Source organism: Echeneis naucrates, chromosome 19 (genome assembly GCF_900963305.1).
Source record: "Echeneis naucrates chromosome 19, fEcheNa1.1, whole genome shotgun sequence".
In the NCBI taxonomy this organism is placed as follows: Eukaryota; Metazoa; Chordata; class Actinopteri; order Carangiformes; family Echeneidae; genus Echeneis; species Echeneis naucrates.
The window spans coordinates 2,804,183-2,829,439 of record NC_042529.1 but is presented as its reverse complement, the minus strand read 5'-3'; the positions used below and the strand labels follow the sequence as shown (position 1 = coordinate 2,829,439).

Sequence of the window (25,257 nt, the reverse complement as noted above, 5' to 3'; positions counted from 1 at the left end):
TGGAGTCCTAACAGAAGAGAGAGAAGAGAGAAAATGTGTAAATCCCTTAAAGTTAAAATGTCTAAATATCTAAGCCTAACACTGTACAATTAAAAATAAATAAATAAATAAATAAAAGCTAACCGACGTTTGCTATTGAATTGAACTGTTAAGAGCTCGACTGCAAGCCGGAAGTTTGAACAGCCATGTTTGTAGTTTTTTTTTTCACGCGAAAAAAAAAAAAACAAACAAAAACACCAACCGTTAACTGGATAGATAACAAGGTGGATGTTTTTTTTTTTGTTTGTTTATTTTTTTTATTATTTAAAAAATATATACAGTTACAATAAAGGCAGGATAACGGTGTTGAACACCGCCCCGCCGACAGAGGGCGGAAGTCCGGGTTACGTGAAGGACGACGGGCCGCCATCAACCAATCAGAGGAGGCCAGCAGAGGCGCAAAGAAGGGGGAGAAGGAAGCTTTATTGCCGCCATTTCACGTGAAAGCAGCGCGGTACAACCGACGTCCGGGACCGAACAATTACCAAAGGAGAGAGAGAAGACAGGTAGAATCCGATTTATATCCGCCGGTTGGAGGCCGTTAGAGAAGAAGCAGCCGTCTTCGTGAACGGTAGGGCCCGATAGTTTTCCCTCTGGACCGGCCCGCGGTGTTGTTGTGGAGAAGGAGAAAATGAGCTACGGAAGGCCGCCGCCGGACGTCGAGGGGATGACCTCCCTCAAAGTGGACAACCTGACCTACAGGACCTCGCCGGAGACCTTGCGCCGAGTCTTCGAGAAGTACGGCCGCGTGGGGGACGTGTACATCCCCCGGGATAGGTACACCAAGGAGAGCCGCGGCTTCGCCTTCGTGCGCTTCCTCGACAAGAGAGACGCCGAGGACGCCATGGACGCCATGGACGGCGCGCTGCTCGACGGGCGGGAGCTTCGAGTGCAGATGGCCCGCTACGGACGACCGCCGGACTCCATGTACAGCCGGAGAGGGGCTCCGCCACGCAGATATGGAGGGTACGGCCGCCGAAGCAGGAGGTATTGCCTGGTTTGGGACATTTAGTTTAGCAGCAAATTGGCTGTGTAAAGCAAACCAGGAGCACATGGTCCCATAAACGGAAGTAGTTTGGAAACACTCACTTGCTGATTTCTTATATAAGCGTGTCTAAAACACAACAGCTCTCACAGCAGAGCTAATTCGGTTATTAATCATTTTACCAAGTATAGGCAGGAATTACTTTAATGATGATTAATCCTGTTAGCACTCAATGAAGCAAAGAAAAGTTAAACAAAGCCCAGAATTGTGTTTAGTGGTTTCTCCACTAAATGTTTTTCTGGGTTTTGTCTATCAATCAGATTTTAACTGAGTTTATAGTGAAGATAGAGTTACTTTTGTTTTCTTTTTGTGTTGTTTTGCTTTTGCCATATGACTGAAATGCTTCTCTCCATAACTACAGCCGTTCAACCAGCCCCCGTCGTCGCAGGCGTAGCCGCAGCCGCTCCAGGAGCAGAAGCCGCTCCCGATCTAGGAGCCGCCACCACTACAGCCGTTCCAGGTCCCGCTCCTACTCCAGGTCCAGGTCCAGGTCCCGATCCAAGTCCAAGTCTAAATCCAAGTCCAAATCCAGAACCCCCAGACGCAGCAAGTCAAAGTCTCCCTCCAGGTCACGCTCCCGTTCCAGGTCAAAGTCAAGAAGTCGAACCCCACCTTCCAACAGAGGGTCAAAGTCCAGGTCCAGGTCCAAATCCAAGAGTAGGCCTAAATCACCAGAGGACAACGGAGCTGAGTCCTAACCCAAACCTGGACGCAACATGACGGTATACAGGGGAAAGGGTGGATTCTTAGCTACATTTGTTATGCTCGGATTGTAGTCAACACTGTGGTATTCTGCAGTCTTGATGCTGCATTATACATCATTTGCATACAAGCAACCAGGTCTGCAGAATCCTTAATGTCTTTAGAAATGGAAATTAGATTGGGACTGGTGTAGACGGGCCCAGTGCTGTGTGTGCTTTACTTTGCTCATATGTTTGGTAAAGCTAAAACTCACACAGGTGCTCACGGGGAGATTTGGCTCAATGTGGACAACCACAGCATACGTTTCAAATTGGGATGATGTGTGTATGGGAGGGAGGTCGGGGTGGTTGGGACGGGGTGGTGCTTCACTCAAAACGTTCACCTAAATGTGGAATTCTTTCCTCCAAGCTGCGGAGTCCTGTTTGCAAAGAGAGGAGGAGATGGGGGTGTGGCAGTGTGAGAGCAGTTAGTGTGTGACCCGCCCATGTGACCTGCCTGTTGCTGAGAGCGATGGCAGTTGCTAAGGAGCAGGTCACCAAGGCAACGGTGGTTGCTATGGAGCAGGTCGTCATGGCGGTGGTTCGGGCTGTCAGTTGGTGTATGAGGTGGTGTGGTGAGGTACGTTCACGGGGATCACAGGCAGATGCACTGAGCACTGTTTCCACCCGTGCCTGTGGCGTCCTCCACCTCTCACAAAGGGAACGGACCCCGAGGTTTGTTTTTCCAAATATGCCCGAGTGTAAGAGTCTTGTTGGAGCTAGTTTAAGGGAGTGCGGGACCAAGAAAGGTTTGTTTTAAGAAATAATTTTTTTTTAAAGTGAAAATAACTAGAAATGTTAGGCATGTTAAAACATGATGGATACAGGAAAGAGGCAGTTTGATAAATAATTTCAGTAGGGAGAAGATCAGACAAGCACTGTGTATGTGTCAGGTCAGCTGCAGGAGTTGAGACAGACTTTCTGTTTTGCTCTTGTCAATTGTGATTTGTCTTTCCTTGCAGATCTCAGATGATTGAGCCTTTGCTGAGGACATCAGGAACAGTCTCACATTGAGCAAGTGGACTCCACTATTACCACTGAATGCAGACTGAAAGGTTATTGGAGCTTGGTCTAAAATGTTTTAATGTTTAATTTCAATTCATTTGGCTCAACCAATTCTGTAATTTTGATGTCATCATTGTTTGTAAAGATGAGCACATTGAAGGGGATTTTTGGGCGCTTCACCCCCAAGTAAATTGTTTTTCTTTTTTTGTTCTGTTTTTAATTTTCGTTGAATTTGTACTTGTTAATAAATTCTCTTTTTGATCCTACGTATATTTCTTTTAATGAAACCCCTTGTTTGCTACTCTTTCCAGATGGATATGGGAGAGTTTTATTTGCAGGGTTGATGTAGAAAAAGGGTCAGGTTGGAAAATTCAGCTATGTCAATCCACGTGTATTGGGGAAAAAATGGCTTATTGTACAATGACAAAATATCTCAGTGCCACTTTAATTATCGACCTGCTTAATCCGGCAACAAAGCATTTTCTTTTCTGTCACATCTCTTTTTTTCTGTCTGGTTAAAGTTGCTTTCCTATGACTCTAACCCTCTTTCTTGTGTATCTTTTGTGCACTAGGCGCAGTTGTGTAGCAGTTGAGTAATGCTGGTTAGCTGTTAAGATGCGGTGCAGTGCGGTGGTGACATGGTGTGGCGTGTTGCGGTGCTGAGTGCCCGGTGCTGTTCCGGGGCTCGACCCTCCGCTGCCGTTTGCCGGTTTGTAAGCTCACAGGTGTGGCAGATCATCCATCCTCTCCTGTCTTGTGACCTTCCTTCCTTCCTTCCATGTTCTGTACAGATGATCTTCTCCCCTCTCTTTACTCTCCCTCCTTTCCTTTCCCCCTTCTGTGGTTTATCCACTGTCTAAAATTGGCCTTGCTCGCTTTTTGAAATTGGGTCCAGTGTGACTCCTAGTGAAGGGTTTAAAGGGCAGCTCTGACTGCTTCATGAAAACGTTTGTGTTTTGCATTCCTCTGTGAACCTCTCAAATGTCTTGTTATTGCTTCAGGTGAATGCTATTAAACATTTTGTCGTAAATAAGTTGTCAATGTCAATTCTGTCATGACTGTCTTATCCATCTTTACACTTTTCATCCAAGTCAATGTTTGCTTTGTAATAGTTATATTGACTGTAACACTCGGTTAAATTTGTATACATTGTATGATCAGCATTATATCCATATTTGTATCATTATTTAATTTAGTGTATGTCTACATATGTAGCTGGATTTATATGTAAAGATTAATTTAAGAGTAACATTTGAAAGGTGAGGGGTTTTTTTTTCTCTCAACTAAAGCTAGTTAGGTAGCTATCTCAGTACACTACAAACTTAATGTTTAATATACATTAAAGTGATTTAACTTTAACTTTATAATTTTATAATTTTTCTATACAGCTGACATACAAAATACAATGTTAATTTAGCAGAAAAAACTTTGTGAAATTTAGTTTCAAAAAACTTAAGCTTGATCTTTCTTAAACTTTTAGGTCAAATATGTTGAACTTGGTGCCTCTTGTTTTTCAGCTAGCTACAATTATCAGTTAATGGATGTAATTGAATGTTTTAATTAACTATTCAACCATAAAACTAGTTCAGGTTTTATTTTAGTTATATTTGAAGCATTAATCTTGGAAATGGTTGTTAAAGCTAGTTCTGAAGGCTAAAGGTACAGCTAGCTATGCTATGCTATGCTATGCTATGCTATCAGTGTGGAAGCTCATTTTAATTCTATAAAATGTCACTAATGATGTTTTCGCTCTAAAACAGTTTTTGACATTTATTGTCTTTATAATAAAAAGCCTCCTGGGTGCACACTGTCCCAGGTGAGCTCACCTCCCCCCCAGTCTGGGTGCTAAACCCGATCTCCGATCACCGGGATTACCGCAGCCGCGAACCGAGCACGTTTCCCGGCGTCACGCCAGCGCACCTGACCGGTGGCTGTACCGACTTCTGTGGGGGGGAGGGCGGGGGAGGATGTGACGTCCGGCCCGGGGAGGAGGTCGCCTCACGTCTCGGGTAAACGCCGCCTGTTAGCGGTGATTTGTGGTGGGGGATTATCTCCGGGATGGCCGGGCGTTGACTCAGGTGAACGGAAAACAGGAACTCAAAATCAGCTCCCGGTTTAAAAACATAAAATAAAACAATGGATCTAACTTTCGTATTGTCGGCCGTCATCTTCACCCTCCTCGCCATTGTGGTTGCGACCTCGCTGTTTAACGGATCCTCGTCTGCGGCCGCCGACTTTCCCAACACCCGGACCTGCACCGGAGGATCCGGAGAGCCGGGGCCGAGGCAGAACGGCCATGTCCCGGAGAAGAAGCCGAAGAAGGCGGCGGTGGACGACTGGTGCGAGATCAGCGGGAGCGCGCACGATCACTGGGATGTGGTGAAATCCGTGGAGTCGGTAAGAAGTTTTAAATCCGCCTGCACACCTCCTCAGTCCTCTGTTTTTGTTTTGGTGAACATCTTTGGGCACATAAATCCTTCATCCCTCCAAAGCAGACACTGTTTACACGGTCCAGGCAGATTTGGCAGGTGAAATCTCATCATTAGTCTTTTTCTACCAAAATTACACTTTACTGCAGTTTGGTGCAATCAAGCATCAACATTAGGAAAATATAGTTATTAAGCAGTTAAAGACAACATCCCACTGATGAACAAAAAATAAAGGGCATTGTTAGTGGAGCATAAATCCTCCAAACCTGTTCTGCGTTGGGTCTTTTAGAAACAGAAAAAGCTTTGATTTCATTTGTAAATGTGGAGTTGTGTATTAATGGAAAACTGAAACTCGGAGTAGTGACTTTAGAGGATGAAACAATAACCTTGACTTGTGAAGCGTAGGCCAGGAAATTATCCAGGTGGGGTGGCGAGCACAGGTAACACACAGTATGATTGATTGGACTGGAAATAAATATCTGCACTGCAGTTTCTAATCCGAAAAACGATGGTGTGACGCCCGTCATCTGACCCCTTAATTCTCTGACAGGTGGAGGCACACCCCCAATCTAACAGTGAAGAACTGGCAACACCAGTTGAACACTCCTCCTCCACATCCAGCCTGTCCATCCCCAGGCCTGGATCTAGGCATATGAGCTTAGAGGTAGATTCGTCGTCCGAGGCCTCGTCGGGGAGGGGCCGTAGGTCATTCATTGGGCTCTCTGAGAAGGAGCTCCTAAAGTGTGCTTTCTCTTACCCCCAGACTGAAGGAGCCACAGAGAGCCCCGGGATCAATGGTGAGCACTTCTACCGACTTTATGATCGTTAGAGTTAAACAATACCACACCATGCACCTTTTTAAAAAAAATTATAAGAATAAAGGATTTTGTGTTGGTTTTTAAATCAGCGTTTATTCTATTTTAACAGATAAGGGAGAATCAAACACAAACAACTCCTTGAAGTACGTCCCCGGAAAGGCACGATCCCACCACTTGCAGATGATGATGTCCAAAGAGGAGCTGGAGGAAGAGCAGAGGTCAGTATGGCATATCAGTACAACTTCCTGATAAGATGCTCTTTATAAAGGGTTTATGAGGCTTTAATAAGAAATATTTATTCTTAAGGAAGACCTAATCAGTACAAAATCTGAGACAAATTTCCCCAGTGAGTTGTAAGGCTACTGAAAAAACATGCAAGAGTGACCCAACAGGTCGGTCCTATTCATGGCAAATCTGATCATAAAGAATTCGGTGACTGTAAAGCAAACCCTTTATAAAAAGTCACACTGGGTTTTCCCATCAGTCAATATCCCCTGAAAATCCTTGATCTGATATTGAATCCACGTCTTCCACCTTCTCTCCTCACCTACGCCGTCTTCACGTGTGTCTGACGTGTGTCTGGGTGTTGTCAACAGTCAAATTGGAGCCGTCCACAATTAGCTCCTGTATCACCCCGCAGCTTTAGGCGAGACTGAGTAAGGCGAGATTGAGTCTCTGCCAGGAATTAGCTGAAGGATGGCTGACGAGAGACTTGACGGGTTTGGTGGCTGATGCTTTGAAAAGCAAAAAACGTGAGGAATAGAAGAGGATATTGTTTCTGTAATATATCTGCATACCCTGCTCTTATCATTGCAGGATACACTCCAACACAGATTTTAACTGTCTGTAAGCCTGACACAGGAACAAATACGTGGTAAAGTATGAGTTGTTCTCACCCGTTTGTCCCAGGAGGAGTCACTTTCTGGCCATCATATAAAAACTACCTCATTTATTTTCAAGTGGCCACGAAGCGACTGGCATTCATGTGCAATGCTGCCCCCCTGACCCCCCCTGCCCCCCGCTGCCACATTATTCTACATTAGATGTGTGATTCTTAGGTGTCACAGCAGGTGTTGATTGTGTCTCCAGTTGTCACTCCTGCCAGATAAGTGTTAGTTAATCCTCTGAGGATTTAGCGGCTGTTCAACCACAAGGAGGAGTCATTGCAACACAACACAAGGGACGGACTGCTGGCAAAGCAAGGGCCTCCAATACTGGAGTCCAATCAAAGGGTCGTGATTTGGGAATAAAAAAAGTATTCACTTACTTCATCAGCATTTTTATCTGGAATTGCTTGTCTATGTTTTTATGTACGGAGGTGAATAATCATCAATCAAAGCTGTTTTGTGTCTCCCATGTGTTTTAGTTGTGCTACAGTGATGGTGATAAAGATTATGAATGCTGCACTTTACAATATGTGACAAAGATGATTGTGAAAGAATACAAGATGACTGTTGATCATTTGTACTCACATAAAGGAACAGTTTGATAAATATTTTAATTATTAACTTTATGTTTGACAGTTAGATGAGTAATGCCACACTGAATTCTCTCCAGCTTTGTTTACATATTTAGTGCAGTTGTTGCAAACTGTTCCTCAGAGATATTCACTTTGTACAGGAGATCAACAGATTGAAGGATGTCTTACTTTTTAGTGACATTACTTTGATATTTCTTTTCCTAGGGTGCAACGGGAGCAGCTTGCCGCCATCTTCCAGCTGCTGAAAGACAACAAGGAGACTTTTGGGGAGGTGTCGGACGGAGACATTGAAGAGCAGCTCAAACTCTACTCCATCTGAGACTCGGCTCTTTGTGTCCCCTTCTGACATGTTCAACTATGACTGAATCAACAGATATGTCAAAACAGCTGCTCAATCCACTCCACAGATACTTTTATCTGTTTGTATTTGCTTGTTTTCTTGTTCAGTTTTTTTTTTATTACTATTTTTTCTAAATGAAATCAAATCAGATTTATTTATGTTGTGTCTGTTTTGCTTTCTGCCACCTGTCATTCAAATTACAGTACACATGAAGACCAAAGCAAGTGCAAACATCTGAACCTTTTTGCTACCAAATCACATACAAGGACCAAATGAGATGAAGGACAATCGTTATATCTGTTAGATTTTTATTGTAATTAAAAATATTAATTTATGACAAAATTTCTTTTCAACTTTATCTTCAGTATGGAATATAACTCCTGTAAAGTTAGCTCTGCATAACTTTTCAGTTTTGTGCAATAAACCATGTTATGGCTTGTTGTGAATCGTTTTTGTGCTCACTCACCATGCGAGCGCACACACATTCCTGTGTGTGCAAAACAGATCAGCCTCTCACAATAATGCCCCAAATCTTCACTTGTAATGGTTTACTGTCATGATGATAACACTTTTCATGCAAAGACGCAGCCATAAATTTCTCAAAAAACAATCAGAAATAATTAAAACCTGAAATGGGAAAAAAAGCCAAAACAAACCAAACCAGCAGCAAAAAAAAACAAAAAAAACAAATCAAATTCTTCAAACAACAAACACAATACTTTACATTGTGCTCAAACTCTCTGTGTGACTAGATACATACATTTACATATACTTATAAAATATAATTTCAGCAGTAAAGGCAACCAACAGCACCATCTGGTGATTCATTTCAGCCACGACTACAAATCACTTTATCTCTTACCTTTAAATCGTGTAAAAAAAACTAAAAGAAAAATAATTATCTGTAGATAGAAATATCAGCACATGAGGGTAAAAACAATGTTCTATTTTCAGGTAATGTGTTTAGTTTGAATTTAAAAATAAAATTCGAGCTCTTGAACGCTGAGGATTCAAATCCCGTCATGCCTTGCGTCAGACGTAGAACCGATCAAACCGGAAGTATTTGTGTAAACAAAAGATTTAAATCTTGAAGTTAACGAGTTCAAACTGAACAGTGATAAGAATGTTTGTGTTTTAAACGGTTGGTTTGTTTTATTGTGTTTTGTAGCGAAGTGAATAAATAAAGTGCGCGTCTGTTCGATTTCAAATGTATTTGTTAGAGAAGGCACAAAAATAACACAACTTACTGTATGATTACACATTTTAACGTGTGGCCTTTGCCTTTAGTTGTAATAGAAGCGACAACTTTGTAAAAACACAATTCCTGTAAAAAAAAAAACCCATCATGCTTTGCGCAGCATCGCGATGTTGAGTGAAATGCATTTTCTTCACATAGCTTTGTCTAAACTAACACTCATCCTCTTATTTACTTTTTACAATTGTTTATACCTTTATCTAATGTTTGATGTTTAGCTTCCTGACGACGAAGATAAATAACTTCCTTACTTATCTATATCGGATTAAGCATGCGCAGTACATGGGTTGGAATCACGTGACATTTTCGGAACTCATTTGAGGCTTCTCCAACAGTTTATATTTTGTTTAAGTTTATTCCTCAGGTGAATAAATAACATCACAGGTAAATGAAAACATCTGACGTGGAACACTGAGGAAACATCTAAAAGCAAAAATAAAACCAGTCAGCAGACAAACCCTTCTCTGGTTGTGAGTTTGGGGTCTGTCATTTGAGGATTTGTTGTGCAGTAAAACATGGAGATTGTTTGTTCATTTTTCTGTTAATAAACCAGTTTAGCTGCTCATCCTTTTGTTTGATTATACATTTCAATACTAATGTTTTTGTCAGTTAATTTTATTGTTTTATTGGTTTTAATTTTATTGGTATAATTGGTTTTCTTTATACTTTTGTTTAATATCAATTTAGTGTGCTGAGTGGAGTTATGGATACTATACTGATAAGTGTTCTATTTTTGCTTTGTATGTATTTTATGTCTGTTATACTTTAATTTGTCATTGCTGTTTGTTGTTTTCTTTTTGTTGATGTGTGAATGGATATATTATATTTCTTCTTTTTTTTTTTTTTTTTTTATTCGGCTTTTCTTATGAATCTTTCAATTGCACTGTAATTTTTAATTGACCCCAGGAAGACTATTCACTCCCGAGGCAGTGACTAGTGGGAATATACAATAAACAAACAATGAACATCTGTATCTCGCCTTTAGCCTTAATGGTTAATTTTGTTATATTTATTATCCATAATATACTATTTTCATGACTGTTTCTATATTAAAATAAAAAAAACTGACTACAATCTCCACCAGGGGTGAGTGTGCATCATATTTTCAATGTGAGACTTTAATAATTCACCATTTCATAAAGATTATTTCTTTTGCAGCTCCATATACCACAAATAACTGTTGTAAGTGAGTCAGTCCCTGCTGGTTTCGATGAAGTCAGGTCTTATGTCTCTGGACTGCTCCTCCCGTATCAGGGGAAACGTTATCGGATTATCACAGCTGTGCGTTGCACCAACATGCACCACATACACACGTGCATGTATATGTATACATCTATCTTTATGACATAATAGATAATCTGACCCGAACCCTGACCACTGAGTGTCATCGCAACCTAAACCTGGTTCTTACAGATAAACCTACAAAAAAGTGGACCAGCTAAAGTGTCCTCACACTGTTCAGGACAGCTTATAAACCTCCTCACTGTGTATGATTTACAATCACACACACATGCAGTGATGTCCCGGAGGACCATGATGAGCGTCCAGGCCATTAACAGATGCAGTAAGCCCTTTAAGTATGAATCCCTGCCCTTCCTCCCCGGTTCATCCCTCAGCTCCTCCCGGTTAAAACGTGACACACATCAGTTGTGTGACAGGTCACGTGACGGCCGTAGCGTTGATCCGGTGGGAGGGGGGAGGAAGAGGAAGAGGAGGAGGAGGCTGATGATGCCGAGAAACTGCGTCAGGTCAGCTGGAGACAGACTGCAGCATGCTGGAAGCCCTACTCGGAAGCTTCAAAATAAAACTCAGAACACATTGATGACAAGATAGTAATAATAATATTATTAACAATAACAAGGATTGACTTTATCTCAAGTTTGTGATTCTCAAAAAAAAAGCTAAGAAAAATACTAGTGTCAGTACACAGTATCCAGTGTACTTGTTTGAACAACCACGATTAGAAAAAAAATATCAACCAGTAACAATAATAATATTAATAATGGCTTTATTTATATAGTGCCCTTAAAGATAAAGTTTCCAAAGAGCTTTGACACATAAATGTCAAAGCACGATATACGTGAAGTTTCATTGGAGGACAAAACAATATACTCCAAAAATAATTATAGACACACACACACACACTAACACGAACATTGAGTGTACACTGTAATGTTTAAATGCACATTGCATACTAACTTAATTTATATAGCACTTTAAAATGCAAAGTTTCCAATTTGCTTTGACACATGAATGACACAGTAATTGAAATGCAGGAAGGATACAAAAGGTCCACTACTTCCTCCACCCCCATGGGTGTTTTACTGTGAAAAGCTGAGCCGGATGTCCGGTGTCATGTCGGCCGTTTTGACGCAGGTTCGGAGAGGAGTCCGGCTTGCCTGCATTCCTCCTCTCTCCTCGGCCTGACCGATAGAGACAGAGAAAGAAAGGAGGAGGTGGAGGAGGAGGAGGAGGCACGAAACACAAATTATTATTCACAACCGTGTTGGATTTTTATGAACCGCGGACTCGACTCTTCACCGACCAGAACAGGCCGCGAAAAGAGGCGAAGAAGAAGAAGGAGAAGGAAAAACAAAACAAAACAAAAACAAAAACAAGCTGCCGAACCAACAACGCCGACCGACAAAACGAGCACGTTTGTCTTTAAAAATGTCGGGACTTTTTCCTTTTTTTAGGGCTGATGTTCCCCTGTAGGTCAGCTGAAGAAAAGCAGCTTTGGTGAAACAGCCTCCGGTCTTCTTCGGCGGATATCTCCCCTTCTTCTTCTTCTTTTCTTTTTTTTCTTTCTTTTTTTTTTTTTTTAATGAGGATTTACAAGATGGCTGATGACAGTTAGCCCCTAACAAGGACAGAAAAAAAAAGAAGAAGCGACGTCCCCTTTAAAGATCAGCAGGGTGTTATTTTTGGGTTTTATTTTTATTTTTAATTTATTTTTGATCAGTTAGATACACAATGTCTGCTTTTAGTATTTTTTAAAATAATATTACTAATAATGGACTGTAGCCTTCATTAGCATTAGCCGTCCTTAGCCAGTCTAGTGTTTATGTGTACCTGTGAGAAAATGGTGAGGTGACGTCTGAGGTAATTTTTTTTTACACGATTTAATCGAGGTAAGGAAGTAGATTTAAACAAAAAAAAAATTATGTTGTTGGCCAAAGGCTGAGGCGTCGATGTTTGACGTTCAAAGAGGACAAAGCAGAATAAATAAATAAAAGGCTGATATCGGAGGTATTTGATAGATGTGCCGGAGGTCGGTGGTTCAGGAGCGGGGGAACCAAAAGGCTCCGCATCGGCAGCCAACATTCCTGCGGATCCTAAAAGCCTTTGTTTTGTGCGCAGGAGCCGGACTCGGACTATTAAAACGATTAACTATGCAGTAAACAGCCTGGAAACATGATGGGGCCCCGGTATGATTTATCCCCCCTCCTTCCTCATTTTAATGAGATAAGGCCTTTGTTGTCGACAGAAACCTGGTAGAGGCAAAAAAAAAAAAAAAAGAAAGCCGAGGGAGGCCTTGTGTACAGATATGCGAGCTGTGCCACATAGCAGGCGTTATTCATCCGACTGAAATGTCGCTGTTATGTCAGATTGAAGGGCTCGGAGGTGTCCGTGTTGTTGGTCTGACCCGGTAAAAACAGGCTCTCTGCCTTTGGGTGTTATTTAATCAGCTGGTCGAGGCTCCTCGGATACTTTTATTTCAGTGACTGAGCGGACAAAAAGCAGAAAGAATTGCGCTGCGTTGTGATTATTCAGAGAATCAGGCGTCCTTGAAGTCCTGCTTATCCAGATTCAGGTTTTGTTTTTTGTTTTTTTTTTATTAATATTATTTTCCTGTGAAACAACAAACGAGGGAGGGGAAAAAAGGCAAAGCTGTGTGTGTGTAAGTGGATAGTAATCAGGGTGTGGACAAGAACAGTCCTTTCTCATGCTTTTCACGCTTCGTTTGTTGGTCCACAGTCATAATCCGACATAGAAGTGAAGCAAGCTGAAGGTAAGGGCCTGAGCAGGCAGCAGAAAAGGGGATCAAGTGTCTTTTCATGCCAGAGATTGATTCACCTCAGCATCATATTAATTGTCTAGATATTTAGTTTCTCTGTGCCTTGTTTGCATTTCACGGTTTACCTGTAGCTGACAGGCATTTAGCTTCCTGTAGGCCTATAAACACATCAGCTCTAAAGGCAGGCCCCGTTTGTGTGTGTATGTGTGTGTGTGTTTGAGTGTATGTGCACGATTTAGAGGAAATTAAAGCTCCGTTTACTGTAATCTGTATAACGTCAGTCCCTGCTGTGCTGAAAACACCCAAGGTGTTGTCATCCTCGCCTGAAGCCTTCTCCAGTCAGTTTTCTGGAATTTGCCTTCATGCTGCAGCAATAAGCAATACTCCGTCATCAGTCAGGGAGACTCGTCTAATTTGGTCACAAGGGTTAAAATATATGGTCTGATCCTTCAGGGCGGCATCGGGGCTGTTTTTTATCTTTTTCTCGAGACTCACTTTGAGAGTGTCAGGTTTCCTGTGAGGCCTAGAGGTCTGGAAGAAGCAGAGAACAGTTAGTGTATGCCGGCCTGCACCATGATGGCCTCTGACATGGCTGAGACATGGAGGAACTGTTTTGAGGAGGAGCTCATCTGCCCCATTTGCCTGCACGTGTTCTCAGATCCCATCCAGCTGCCCTGCAAGCACAACTTCTGCCGGGGCTGCATCAGCGAGGCCTGGGCCAAAGACTCCTCGCTGGCCCGCTGCCCCGAGTGCAATCATGCTTACACGCAGAAGCCCAGCCTGGAGAAGAACCACAAACTGTCCAACATAGTGGAGAAGTACAACGCCCTGAGCGTGGAGAAGGCCACCACGCCGGCGCTGCAGTGCATTCTGTGCCGCCGAGGCCCACCACTCCCCGCTGTGAAAGTCTGTCTGCGCTGCAACGCCCCGTGCTGCCAGTCCCACGTCCAGACACACCTGCAGCAGCCATGCTCGGCCCTGGGGCACCTGTTGGTGGAGGCGGAGGCGGTGAAAGCCTGGACCTGCCCACAGCACGACGAGTACAGGCTTTATCACTGTGAGGCCGAGCAGACGGCAGTGTGTCAGTACTGCTGCTTCGCCCGCTGCCACCCCAGCCACGGCCACGCCGTCACCGACGTGGAGCTGAGACGCAACGACATCCGAGTAAGAAGAACTAAGTATTGTGTACATACATTATACAAACATATTTGTTCATATGCTTGTTGTTTCTGCTCAGGGCGTGTTGGTCACACTCACATACTCAGAAAAACAGCCTGTGGATGTTGGAGAACTTCCAGTCGATTTGAAATGATAGTCAATCAACACATTTGCTGCTGCTTCTTTTTTTTTTTTTTTTTTTAAAGCTTCTCAGATGTGAATATTTTCTGTTTTTGTTCATCCTCTGACATCACACTGAAAATGTTTGGGTGTTGGACCATCGGTCAAACAAAACAGAACATGTGGGGACTGCCATGGAATCTTTTTCTATTTACATTTTATAGACTAAACCATTAATTGACCAGTTGGAACACAATCAGTAGACAGATCAATAATGGAAATAATCATTCCTCTCAGCCCTATTTGCAAGAATTTTATGATCGATAAGCCCCCACATTGCAGCTCTTTGTGGATTCAAAACAGCATCACACGAACCAGCCAGATCATTTTTCAATCACTTTGTAGTCATCACGCAAACATCACCAGAACAAAGGACATATTTTAATGTCATTCTCTGACAAAAGTGGAGATTTTTGGGGGTAATAAAGCTTTCAGGACTTGCTTTCAATTGTTTATGTATTTGCTAAATCACTTTACTGAATCAACAACAGAACTACCCCCCCTGCCCCCGCGCCGCTCCATTTCAGAAACAATTGCGTTTTGAGTGGGGTTTTTTTTGGTGCTTGTGTTCGAGTCTATCTTTTGCATTTTTCAGTTGTGATCCACTCCAGCCTCCGTCCTCATGTGTTGGAATGACAAACAATGCAGTCGAGGGTGGAACAATGAGGGGCCCTCAGAGGGCCTTATCTCCCCAGCACAGGTGCATCCTAGCTCAGGGATCGCCAGTTGTGAAGGGGGTGGAGGGGAGTGTAGTTGAGGCGAAGGGGGATTAAAGTGATTCATCACTTGATTCTCTGGTCTGCTTGGGTTTTTTTTTCTTCTTCTTCTTCTCTCTTCTATTAACCTCTTGTCTTCTGTGGGGTGGGGGTGTTGGTTCTGGCTGTCATCCCTTTGAGCTCGATTTTAGTCACTGTGGGCTTCACTGCTGACTGACTCATTCAGTTCACCCAACACCCTGTTTTAGGTATCAACCGTGTCATGGAGCGACACATTTCCTGTTAGTAATGCAATGACTCAGCTTTATGTATAGTTAATCGGTCACCTGGGGGACAGGAAGGGCCCGCAGTTGGGACCTGATTTGAATCTAAAAGCTGCATGATCAAAATCCTTCGCATCTACAGCTTTAAAACATGATCTATAATCAGGGGCTGCCCCATAAATCGAGCCTGATTAATTTTGGATTTTTGACCTTGATGCAGTAATCTGAATTTATTTATTTATTTTATGTGTACAATGTAGAAAAAGGATAGACACCGACATGTTCAGTGAGACGGTTGAGTTAGAGTGCACCTTCCAGCTGAAAACCAAATAACCAGAGAACAGTAAATAATTAGCTCACAATAGATAAATAGACAAGAAAATAGGCCAGGGATAACAGACCATTACGTCCACAACAGGAAATAAAGGTAATCATAGCTTAAAGCTGGTTTAAGGTGACAACCAACTGTCCAAATCTATGAAGAGAAACCTCAAATCCTGACACCTATTTTTTTTTTTTTTTTTTTTTTTGACGTGCACTTTTTGTTGTTGACTTATTGAATAATTCAATAATAGTCGCTGTTCTAATCAGAAAATCAGGTTCTCTTGTTTTTCTGGTATCAGCCTTAAAATCCTTTATGACACTCTCCAAATTATCCCAGATGCTTGTCTATGCTGTCTTGATTCCAATTTCTTGTTGCGGATCAGCCAGATAAACCAGACACTGATAAAAAAAGAGCTGAACATATCAGCTGAGCATCTATTTCAATGGCGCTTGTTTGTTGATGACAAAATTCAGTCATCCAAGTGAATTTGTCTGACGAATCTTTTGTTTTGTGGGCTTTTCTCTGATACAACAGGAATCATTATCGCATCTGGGACGCCATTCATTGTATTTCTCATTTGATTATTTAAATTCTCTACTTACATTCATATCACATCTTCAGCTAGAGCTCGTTTCACTGTGAAGGCCTAAAATCGACACTTCCTCCGCTGGCGTAAGAAGTTAATATTAGCTTTCTCCTGACATATTGTGTCTGTAACTAATTGCAGGTTTGAACTCATTTGGAATCGGCGTCACCGTGTCATAGTTTTTCTGTCAGAACATCAGTTTATTGGTCAATGATAAAATCTGTCTTGGTAATATAAGAAAATATAAGGGATTGAAAGATTCATAATATTATGTGGTTAAATAGATAATAACGTTATTGCTACTAATCTTCCTATTAGCCAAGATATCTGTTATCGGTAGTCGAATGGCCACTAATGCTCTGAGCAGCTGAGTCTCTGGTTTGATTCCCAGGGGGGTTGATTCCTTCCCAATAGGACGTTGTCTTATCTGACAATGAAGGGATAACATTGGAATAGAAGATGAGACGATGTTTAGTTTCATAATTCACTAACTAACTGATCTGAAGAGAAGATGTAGCAGCTTGTTAGTGGCCAGTCACTTTGGCTTAACCCCCACCCCCACCCCCACCCCGCCCAGAGGTTACCATTAATTTTACCCACAGCAACATTCATCATTTCATTTCAATGCAGCCGCCATGTTGGATGTGATAAAGGAATGTAGAGTGGACACCCCCTCCCCTCCCCAACTTCGCACACACACACACACAGACCATCCATCCTTCAGCCACTGGCTTGCGCTTCACTTCCGACCCCACCCCCAACCAAATTCACCTCCCTCCTCACACCAGCCACCCCAGGCGAGGTCTGACCTCCCCCCCGGCCCTGCTCTCCTGCTCGGGTGGCTCTGATGGAAAAGACGCTGTAGTGAAATGACAGCTAAAGAGCACCCTCCCCTCTTTTTACTCTCCTTACACCTCCCTGTCTCTCTCTCTCTCTCTCGGTCACCCCTCCCTAAAGGTGTCCCATACATTCAGTTACCCCCTCCCTCCGGGAAGCTTCGGTTCCTTCAACCCTGTTTTTCCCCCGGCGTCTGCTCAGAGCCTAACTCAATCAATCAGCACAACCAGGTCACAGTCCTTCATCTAACCATGCCAACTGTGTGTGTGTGTGTGTGTGTGTGAGAGAGAGATATCTAGGGCAGTGGTTCCCAACCATGTGCCTCTGCTGAGGCCCAGAAGTGGGCAGGTTTTCATTCCTACCAAGCTCCACAGCAGCTGATCACACTGAGAACTAACGATAAAATCAGCTGCTGTTTGTTTGGAATGATCGGATTGTCATGTTGTTGACGATGATGAAGGTGATGAAAATGATGGTATGTGAAAAACAAATGATCATTGACTTTTGGGATTAATGGCAGATTCGGTTTTTCAGGCCACACCAGCAGCTGTTGGTCCAAACAGACATATCTCAGCTGTTCAATGAGTTTTATGGTCCCCAGAGGATGAACCGCTCTGACTACCGTCATCCCCATTTCCTCTGGCACCAACAATAAGGATTGACGTTTTTAGTTTTTTACTGTCTGATGGATGGCTGTCCATAAAATATTATTAAAGACATTAATGTTGTTTATCTTGTGCCTTCATCATCATCATCTTCATGTTTTCTGACAATTTGCTTAAGAGAGCAATCACAGATCAATGAATCAAAAGTTCTGAAATAATCAGAAAATATTTCAGTGATCATTTCAGGGTTAGGATTTCATCAAATACATATTAATTTCAGCTTCTCAAATGTGAACTTTTTTTTTTGTGTGTTTTAACAGTTAAATAATTTTTTTTGGACCATTAGTTGGCCAAAACAAACCCATCATGACAAGCTCCAGGAACGCTAAAGACTAAAAGGAAATAAGTTTGTGCAGTTATCTGACTTAATTATTAAATAACTAGTTAGTTTCAGCCCAACTCTGGTTTATGACTCACCCCCTGGACAGACACTGAGCTTTACTTTGGAGCTAATTACCAAATGTTATGCACACTTCCTTGCAAAATGGTGGAAACTACAAACATTTCACCTCCATGTCGTCGACATGTAATGTTAGCATTTGGCTCAGTGCAGGCTTACAAAGCTGCTGGCTCCTAGTCTTGTTTATTTAAGCCTGGATCATGTTATTTCTCCTCTAATCTGTGTTTTTCTCTCCCATTAAATTGCAGGCTAGCATTGTTCCTATCTCCCATTAAATATTAATAACATGGATTAAGAATCTGTGTCAATGACATGCCTGCGAGCAGACTTACACAACACAGGCAGCAACACAAAGGCTTGGGTCGTTTTTAATTAATCTTTGCCTCCAGCCGGGCCGGACGGGCATCTCCGTTTGGCCTGAGTGGCGTTCGCTAACGTTCACTCGCTGTCACCGTCCCAAAAATAACAAGTGTTGTCGCCACAACATGGACACACACAGCAGCCTCTGCTCTCTGACCACATGTGTATCTTTGAGAAATTAAGTATGGGACAGAGGAGGAGGAGGGGGTGGGGGGGCATTTATCTATCTCTGCTCACTCCCCCCACATTAGTCTTCAGTCACTAAAAACACAAAATAGCTGATGGTTGCTATGACAGCACACCCCCTCCTTCTCTGCCCTCCCCTTGCCTCCTCCCCCACAGGGATTGTGTGTTGGATGGAGACTAAATTAGCCAACTCCCGGATCCTAATACCTCAGGCATGGGGGGGTGGGGGGTGCTAGCAGCTAACGGAGGCCACAACTTCACTGAGCTTAAGAGATTCTGTCTTTTTCCTTTCTCTCCTCTCAGCAAAGCCTGTTGAGGCAGCAGGAGCGAGTGGAGGAACGAGTGCAGGAGATCGAAGAACAGCTCTGTAAACTTGACTCGGACAAGTGTGTGGTGGAGGTATGTGTCTGCGCTGCACTCTGAGGGGGCGTAAACGCAACCGCACACATTTTCAGAGATTCTGCCCGCCGTTACATAAAGCCAGATTGAATTTTGAGCGGAGTCTGTGTGTTTGTGTGTGTGTCCCTGCAGGACAGGGTGTGCGAGCTGAAGGAGGAGGTGCGCCTGCAGTACCAGCGGATGCACCAGCTCCTGGAGGAGGATCTCGGTCGGACACTGGAGGCTCTGGACCGGGCTCAGGCTCGGTTCTGCCAGGAGAACGCTGCCCAGGTTTTGGCTCTGGGAGAGCAGCGCCACGAGGCTCAGAAGCTGCTGAGCTCCATCCACACGGCCTTCAGTAAGGCAGAGGAGCTGAGCTTCATGAAGAACACCAAACCTGTAAAAATCCTCACAGACAGGTGAGAGAGCAGCTTCTTAAAACGGACACTTCACTCTTTCTCTCTGTGGCTCTGGGATATGCAGATGACACTTCCTGGCAGACATCTTATCTTGAGCTTTGCTTGTCGGCATTCACTGCAGGTCTCAGGCATGTGTGGGCAGCAGTCTCCCTCCTTACAAAGTCGGGAGTCTAAACTCCAAACTGTTCCTCTCTGAAATCTCCAAAAGAGAGAAGAGCTTGAAGAGAACGCTGGAAGGTGGGAAGGCAAACACACAACGCCGAACATGACTGTTTTTTTATTATTATTATTATTATTATTATTATTAACACTTACCTCCTCTTATTTGATGCCTCTTTCCCAGCTCCCCTCACCCCCCCGTCGACCTTCCTGCAGTCCGTTCCTGCGTATCCCAGTGGTCAGAGCTCCGGATCTGGAACAGAGAAACGGAAACATTCCACTGCCTTTCCAGAGGGAAACGGGAGCGTCGGAAAAACTGCAGCCCCGGGTTTCAAGGACTCCTCCTCCTCTTCCTCGTCGTCTTCATCTTCTTCCTCGTCTTTAGCAAAGCAGCCCTACCTGGGCTCCGGCTCTGCCTCTGGAGAAGGCCAGTCAACCAATCAGCAGCCACTCGGGCCCTGCGGCCCGCCTCACATCAGTGAGGGTGGCGGGACAGGAAGCGGAAGCGGCTCGCTGACTAACCACCATTCGGGCTCCATGTTCGGCACCTCGCACTTCGCTCCCGGAGGCAGCAGCTCTTCGCACTCCTCCCAGCAGGCCGTGCTGCCTCAGTATGGCGGCCGAAAGATCCTGGTGTGTACAATGGATAACTGCTACTGCTCCGGAGTGCCCTCAGTGTCGGGCCACCGCAGCCATCCCCCGTACCCACGCTCGGGCTCCTTCCCCTGGGTCAGCGCCCAAGACTACCCCCCTCCGCCCGGCCTGGCCTCTGGAGGCCCGTCCATGCAGGGCCTGGCAGTGAGGGACTGGATAGACGCCTCACAGACACACAGACATGCAGATTTCTACGGGCTGTATGGGCAGCCCTCTACAAAGCACTACGTCACCAGCTAACAGAGTAGACACGCACAAACACACATACACACACACAGACACACACTTGGATGTAGAGACAGGCACCAAATTAGCACACTTTTACAGATTTATCAACTGGAAGCAAAACGCAGTGCAGTTAATACTATACACACATTAAAATAAATGTTTATATCCAAACACAGACCTAGAGCATGTACACGTACACACATTCGGGGGCAGGGTTGATCTCTTTGTGTTTTTATTTTCTTTCTCTCTTTATTTTCAGTCAGTGTTTCATCTAGTGTATTATACGTAAAATGCATACACGGCCAAACGCTCACTCTGGCACAACTCAGCTCAGCATTCTGCGCTCAAACACGAGACGAGAGAGACGCGAGCGGCAAAGATGAGATGCATTTTTTTATTTATAGAGCTGGAGATGGATTGGGAGAAAATGAACTTTTAATAGAAAATCCTCTCATGCCTTTGTGGCTTCTCACCGAGGCTGAACGGCGAACAGATAATACCATGCAGTGTTGAACCTTTCCAGTTTAGCACCTCATGTTTCTCTGATACAATCGCCCCTCCAGTTGTTGCTGAGGTCAGTTGCCTTATGTTGTTAGCATCATATTTTTCCTCTGCCCAGCTGACTTTGTTTGATAGATCCTTTTCCAGAAGGACCGCGGTCCCTTCGTGTCTCTTGATTTTTATCATTGTGGCATTTCTTCCTTTCTTTGCTGAGTTCAGGGATGGATCGTACGGCTTGAACACAAAACGCTCTTCCATGGAACACCCACAATGCACTTGTGGACGCCTTGTTATGCCTGGACTGCAGATGCTGACCCACAGAGGGACACTAGAGCTGTGTCTGCAGGGCCGCTCGACCCGAGCCCTCAGAGCTTCTGGGAATTCGGCCCTTGTTCCTGCTGCCAGGCTTCCCACAGGACAGAAAAGCTTCTGACAAAGACTGTTTCCATTTAGTAATTAATATGACTTTGTGTTATTTGGTACAACCGCAGGTTTCATGCTCGTCTAGAAAGACTCTACTTATGGAGGCAAGACTGGACAGACCAAACTAATCAAGCATCTGGAGGATCTGATGATGCTGTAATTGTACTTCCTGCAGGGCAAAGATGTCACTTCCTCTCAATAAGCACACAAGCTCTTGGCTTCCTGTTTGCAGCTGAAAGCATGCAAGGAAGAGGTTTTTTTGTTTGTTTGTTTGTTTTTTTTTAAGCACTCAAAAAGAAGAACAATGGTAGAAAAAAACTGGATGCAGTTTTAAAGAGTGTATGAAAGAGAAGATGGGAGGGAGGAATTTTTTTCATGAACTTTTTCTAAGAGAACGAGACCGGACTACAAGATGTAAGCAATGGTTAATCATCCTAAAAAGGAGCTGTTACAACAGTCAACATAAAGAAAAAAAATAACAAAAAACAACAAAAAAAAAAAAACGACAACATAAAAGTATCTTTTTTTGTAAATATTTTGTGAAATGGAAAAATTACAGACGTGATTTGGAGAAGGGTTCCAAATAAACAAACAAATTTAAACCGGTCTCTGCTGTCAATTCTGTCAAATCCTGGTTTTACTTGTTGGGGAAAAGAATCAAGGTGGCTACAATCCATGTTTTTGTTATTATCCCATGAAAAGGCCAAAATCAACAATGCGTTGTGGTTTGAAAACCCCCCACTTCTCTGTCTGCAGAGCCTGAAGCCCGCTGGGTCCTACTAAAGATGCAAATATAATTTTTAAGAGCCCCAGTAGTTTCCTAAAGTGTCTGAGAGCTGAAGTTTTTATCAAACGTGACGCACACACGGATGCATCCGCCTTTCCTTTTCTTAGATAGATGAATAAGTATTTGTGTTTCTCATTTGCTCACTCAGCTGCTTAGTTAATCCACCTAATTTTTAGCACATTATGTGGTTGCTCTGATCAATATTGATTCACGATCTGCAGCATAAATCAGGATCGAGGACGGCGTGGGTCAGATCCACCTTCTCCTTCGAAACAAACAAAAACAAGACAAATTGCAAACTCGAGCCTTCAAAACTGCAGCTCACAACCTGACTCGTGATGTTGTATCTAATTCCAATTACTTTTAAATGAAGACCACGTCAAAATTATCAGATGCATGGGATTAATTGATGTGAGCTTGTTTGTGGCCTTTTCAAGGGGTTAATTTACATCCTTTAATATTTCCCACAGTCACACAAAAAACATTTGTGCTCTGTGTTTGTCTTCTCGGTTTCCTGCAGTCGTCTGCTTGCTCTTCAAAAGACTTCTCAAAGAAAAAAAAAAAAAAAATCCTCCCACAATCTCTGCTGTTCCCTTTTGAACATGAAACAGTCTGTCAGGCTTTTCTCAGTTTGACACTTCATCTTCATCTTTATTCATCTTAAAAGACGCATTAACTTAAAGATGGAAAAACCCATTTAAACAAACTTTTAAATATCTCAATCCACCCAGTGCTAACGGGGCTCATGAGTATACGTGGGTGGAGGCCTGCAGAGAAAACAGGATGGAGAGAACGAATCTTGAGATGAGTTGTGTGTGTTCCCCTCTGCCTGATTAAGCTGTTGTATTACAGCTTTCCCCTACCCAGCACTTTGAGCCTCAATCCCATTCAGGCTGAAAGGATGATCCAGCTGAGTGAGTGAACAGGGAACAGGAAGTAAATAAACTCAGATTTGTGAAGTTCGCCGTTGAATAAAAGCTCCCACTCAAAGGAGAAGTTTGACGTTTTGGAGGCGCGACGTGAACTTTGACCTTCAAGTGTTTCCAGTTGAACGTCTGAAGGCCGACTTTTCACACAGCCAGCGGTTGACTAAACATAAAAAAAAACTTTTTAATCATCTTGCCTCCTCAGGCTCCGCCCCCGTCTTCCTCCCACCTACTTCCCCTCTTAAGCTGATGTGCTGCCTTTTTTCTCACGTCAGCAGAGACGCAGGCAGCCAAGAACTGTGGGGTCGGAGGTGCAGCATAAATTACAAAGCTGCTTTTCTATCTTTCCCACTCTGACACACACACACACACACACATGAACACACAGTCTCCCCTGCTCTCTCCTGACGCACACATTTTCTCACACTTGCACACACAGCTGCTGAACAGCTGTCTGATCCATGAGAAGAGAGAAGGAGGCAGTAATCTGGTCGCCTACATCTCCAATATGTATCTGACGCACAAAAACACACAGTCTGACTCCTTTAAATTATACCCCCAACACACACACAAGGTTTTTACTAGCTGATAAAACAACCACAGACCTTTTGTTCTCTCATTTGGAGGATTCAACAAACACATGGAGATAAAACGTGAACCAGAAAACAAAATGGACTCTTTGACCTTGCAGTCTATACACGCCTTAAAGCTCTATTCCATTACAGCAGTAGTGCGGCATGATGGGAAATATTCCTATTTACCTGCTGACAGAAGGAGACGAGGAAATCAATGCCTCTCTGATGTCCGAATGTCACGGCACAGAAATCTGAGGCATTATAATGTAAAACATCACTGAACAACTGAACAAATGCATAAATAGACTGGACACGTGCGTCCACAGCAGATGGTGTCGATGAAGAAAGACTAAAACTGTAAATATAAAGGTAATATATCAACTTTTACTGCGAAGAATGTATTTTTAAAAAATGAAGCTAAAACGTTTTTTACTTGCTATGATGAACTTTTTGAGGACTCTAAGGTAAACATAAACAGCTGGTTAGCTTAGCTTAGCATAAAGACTGACAGACTGTTGTCTCCTCTAAATGTCAATAACATTACAACTCACACAGAAGTTATGCTGTCTGTCTTTTTTGGGTAAAATAAATCAGACACAACGTACCGATTGGTGAGCTTTATTAAAAAAAATGAGAAAATAAAACAGAAATGAACATTTCTTAATAAACACATAGAGCCACTCTGATATTTTTTAAACCAAAGTAAAAATGAAAAAACTTTTGTCAGCTGGCTGCCAGCTGTTTCCCCCTGTTCTCTGTCTTTATGCTAAGCTAAGCTAATTTATAGAGGAGTGGTATCTATTTCCTCCCCTCCGGAGAGCCAACAGGCCAAATTCCCTCGATGTCAAAAGTTCAAAAAGCCCTGATGTTTGGAGATGTGACTCTCAGGGCTGATCATATTTTCCGTGGCGCTCTGTCAGGATTAACAGGCAGAGAAGAGCCACAAGTGAGGAACAATGTGAGAACACTCAGCCTCTGAGGACATGAAGGCCGGACAATAAGAAGCTTTGTGAGAAAAGAAGAGGCCGTTTGCGAGTCTCTGAGGGTTTCTACATCAGCATACAATGTTACACAAAGTAAAACACAACACATCACTGTTCCTTCAGAGGGGAACACACAGTTTGACATGTGACACCTCAAAATGTCTTCCTGTTGGTAAATGTTCATCTGATAATAATCTGGATCGGACACACGTGTGGGGGATTTCTGACCTCTCTGATCCTCTCAGTGATTTTTTTATTGCACAAGACAAACCACTGTACTTTACCAATTTGTACTTAAGTTGGTGAATTTAAATGACTTTTCTACTGTTGTTTGAGTCACCTTCAAATTCACTGTAACTGAATGAGTCACTCCCAGGCT

General features: G+C 43.3%; 3 protein-coding genes across 10 annotated transcripts; all 3 read left to right on the top strand.

The window, feature by feature from the left end:
* The first annotated feature begins 435 nt into the window (after window positions 1–435).
* srsf2a (serine and arginine rich splicing factor 2a) lies at window positions 436–3,859 on the top strand. 3 transcript variants are annotated; one of them, XR_003842264.1, is made up of 4 exons: window positions 436–1,026; window positions 1,446–1,806; window positions 2,787–2,879; window positions 3,402–3,859. XR_003842264.1 is itself a non-coding variant. In XM_029528389.1 (3 exons), exons 1-2 carry the CDS (start codon window positions 671–673, stop codon window positions 1,780–1,782), a joined length of 693 nt encoding a protein of 230 aa, XP_029384249.1. In that variant the 5' UTR covers window positions 436–670; the 3' UTR covers window positions 1,783–1,806; window positions 2,787–3,859. The 3 variants fall into 3 exon arrangements, 2 of the variants coding, with proteins under 2 accessions (XP_029384249.1, XP_029384250.1); XM_029528389.1 differs by having other exon boundaries at window positions 2,787–3,859; XM_029528390.1 differs by having other exon boundaries at window positions 437–1,005; window positions 2,787–3,859.
* A 980-nt stretch (window positions 3,860–4,839) lies between these two features.
* Window positions 4,840–8,334, top strand: mxra7 (matrix-remodelling associated 7). Of its 3 annotated transcripts, XM_029528018.1 has the most exons (5): window positions 4,840–5,226; window positions 5,809–5,922; window positions 6,022–6,055; window positions 6,186–6,294; window positions 7,761–7,896. In XM_029528018.1, exons 1-5 carry the CDS (start codon window positions 4,966–4,968, stop codon window positions 7,873–7,875), a joined length of 633 nt encoding a protein of 210 aa, XP_029383878.1. In that variant the 5' UTR covers window positions 4,840–4,965; the 3' UTR covers window positions 7,876–7,896. The 3 variants fall into 3 exon arrangements, with proteins under 3 accessions (XP_029383878.1, XP_029383877.1, XP_029383879.1); XM_029528017.1 differs by having other exon boundaries at window positions 5,809–6,055; window positions 7,761–8,334; XM_029528019.1 differs by lacking the exon at window positions 5,809–5,922.
* Window positions 8,335–11,511: 3,177 nt separating this feature from the next.
* On the top strand, window positions 11,512–22,176 carry trim8b (tripartite motif containing 8b). Of its 4 annotated transcripts, none has more exons than XM_029527574.1 (6): window positions 11,512–14,333; window positions 19,149–19,244; window positions 19,377–19,642; window positions 19,764–19,879; window positions 19,986–20,129; window positions 20,187–22,176. In XM_029527574.1, exons 1-6 carry the CDS (start codon window positions 13,728–13,730, stop codon window positions 20,693–20,695), a joined length of 1,737 nt encoding a protein of 578 aa, XP_029383434.1. In that variant the 5' UTR covers window positions 11,512–13,727; the 3' UTR covers window positions 20,696–22,176. The 4 variants fall into 4 exon arrangements, 3 of the variants coding, with proteins under 3 accessions (XP_029383434.1, XP_029383435.1, XP_029383433.1); XR_003842229.1 differs by having other exon boundaries at window positions 11,514–14,333; window positions 19,986–21,257; window positions 21,404–22,176; XM_029527575.1 differs by lacking the exon at window positions 19,149–19,244.
* The last annotated feature ends 3,081 nt before the right edge of the window (window positions 22,177–25,257 follow it).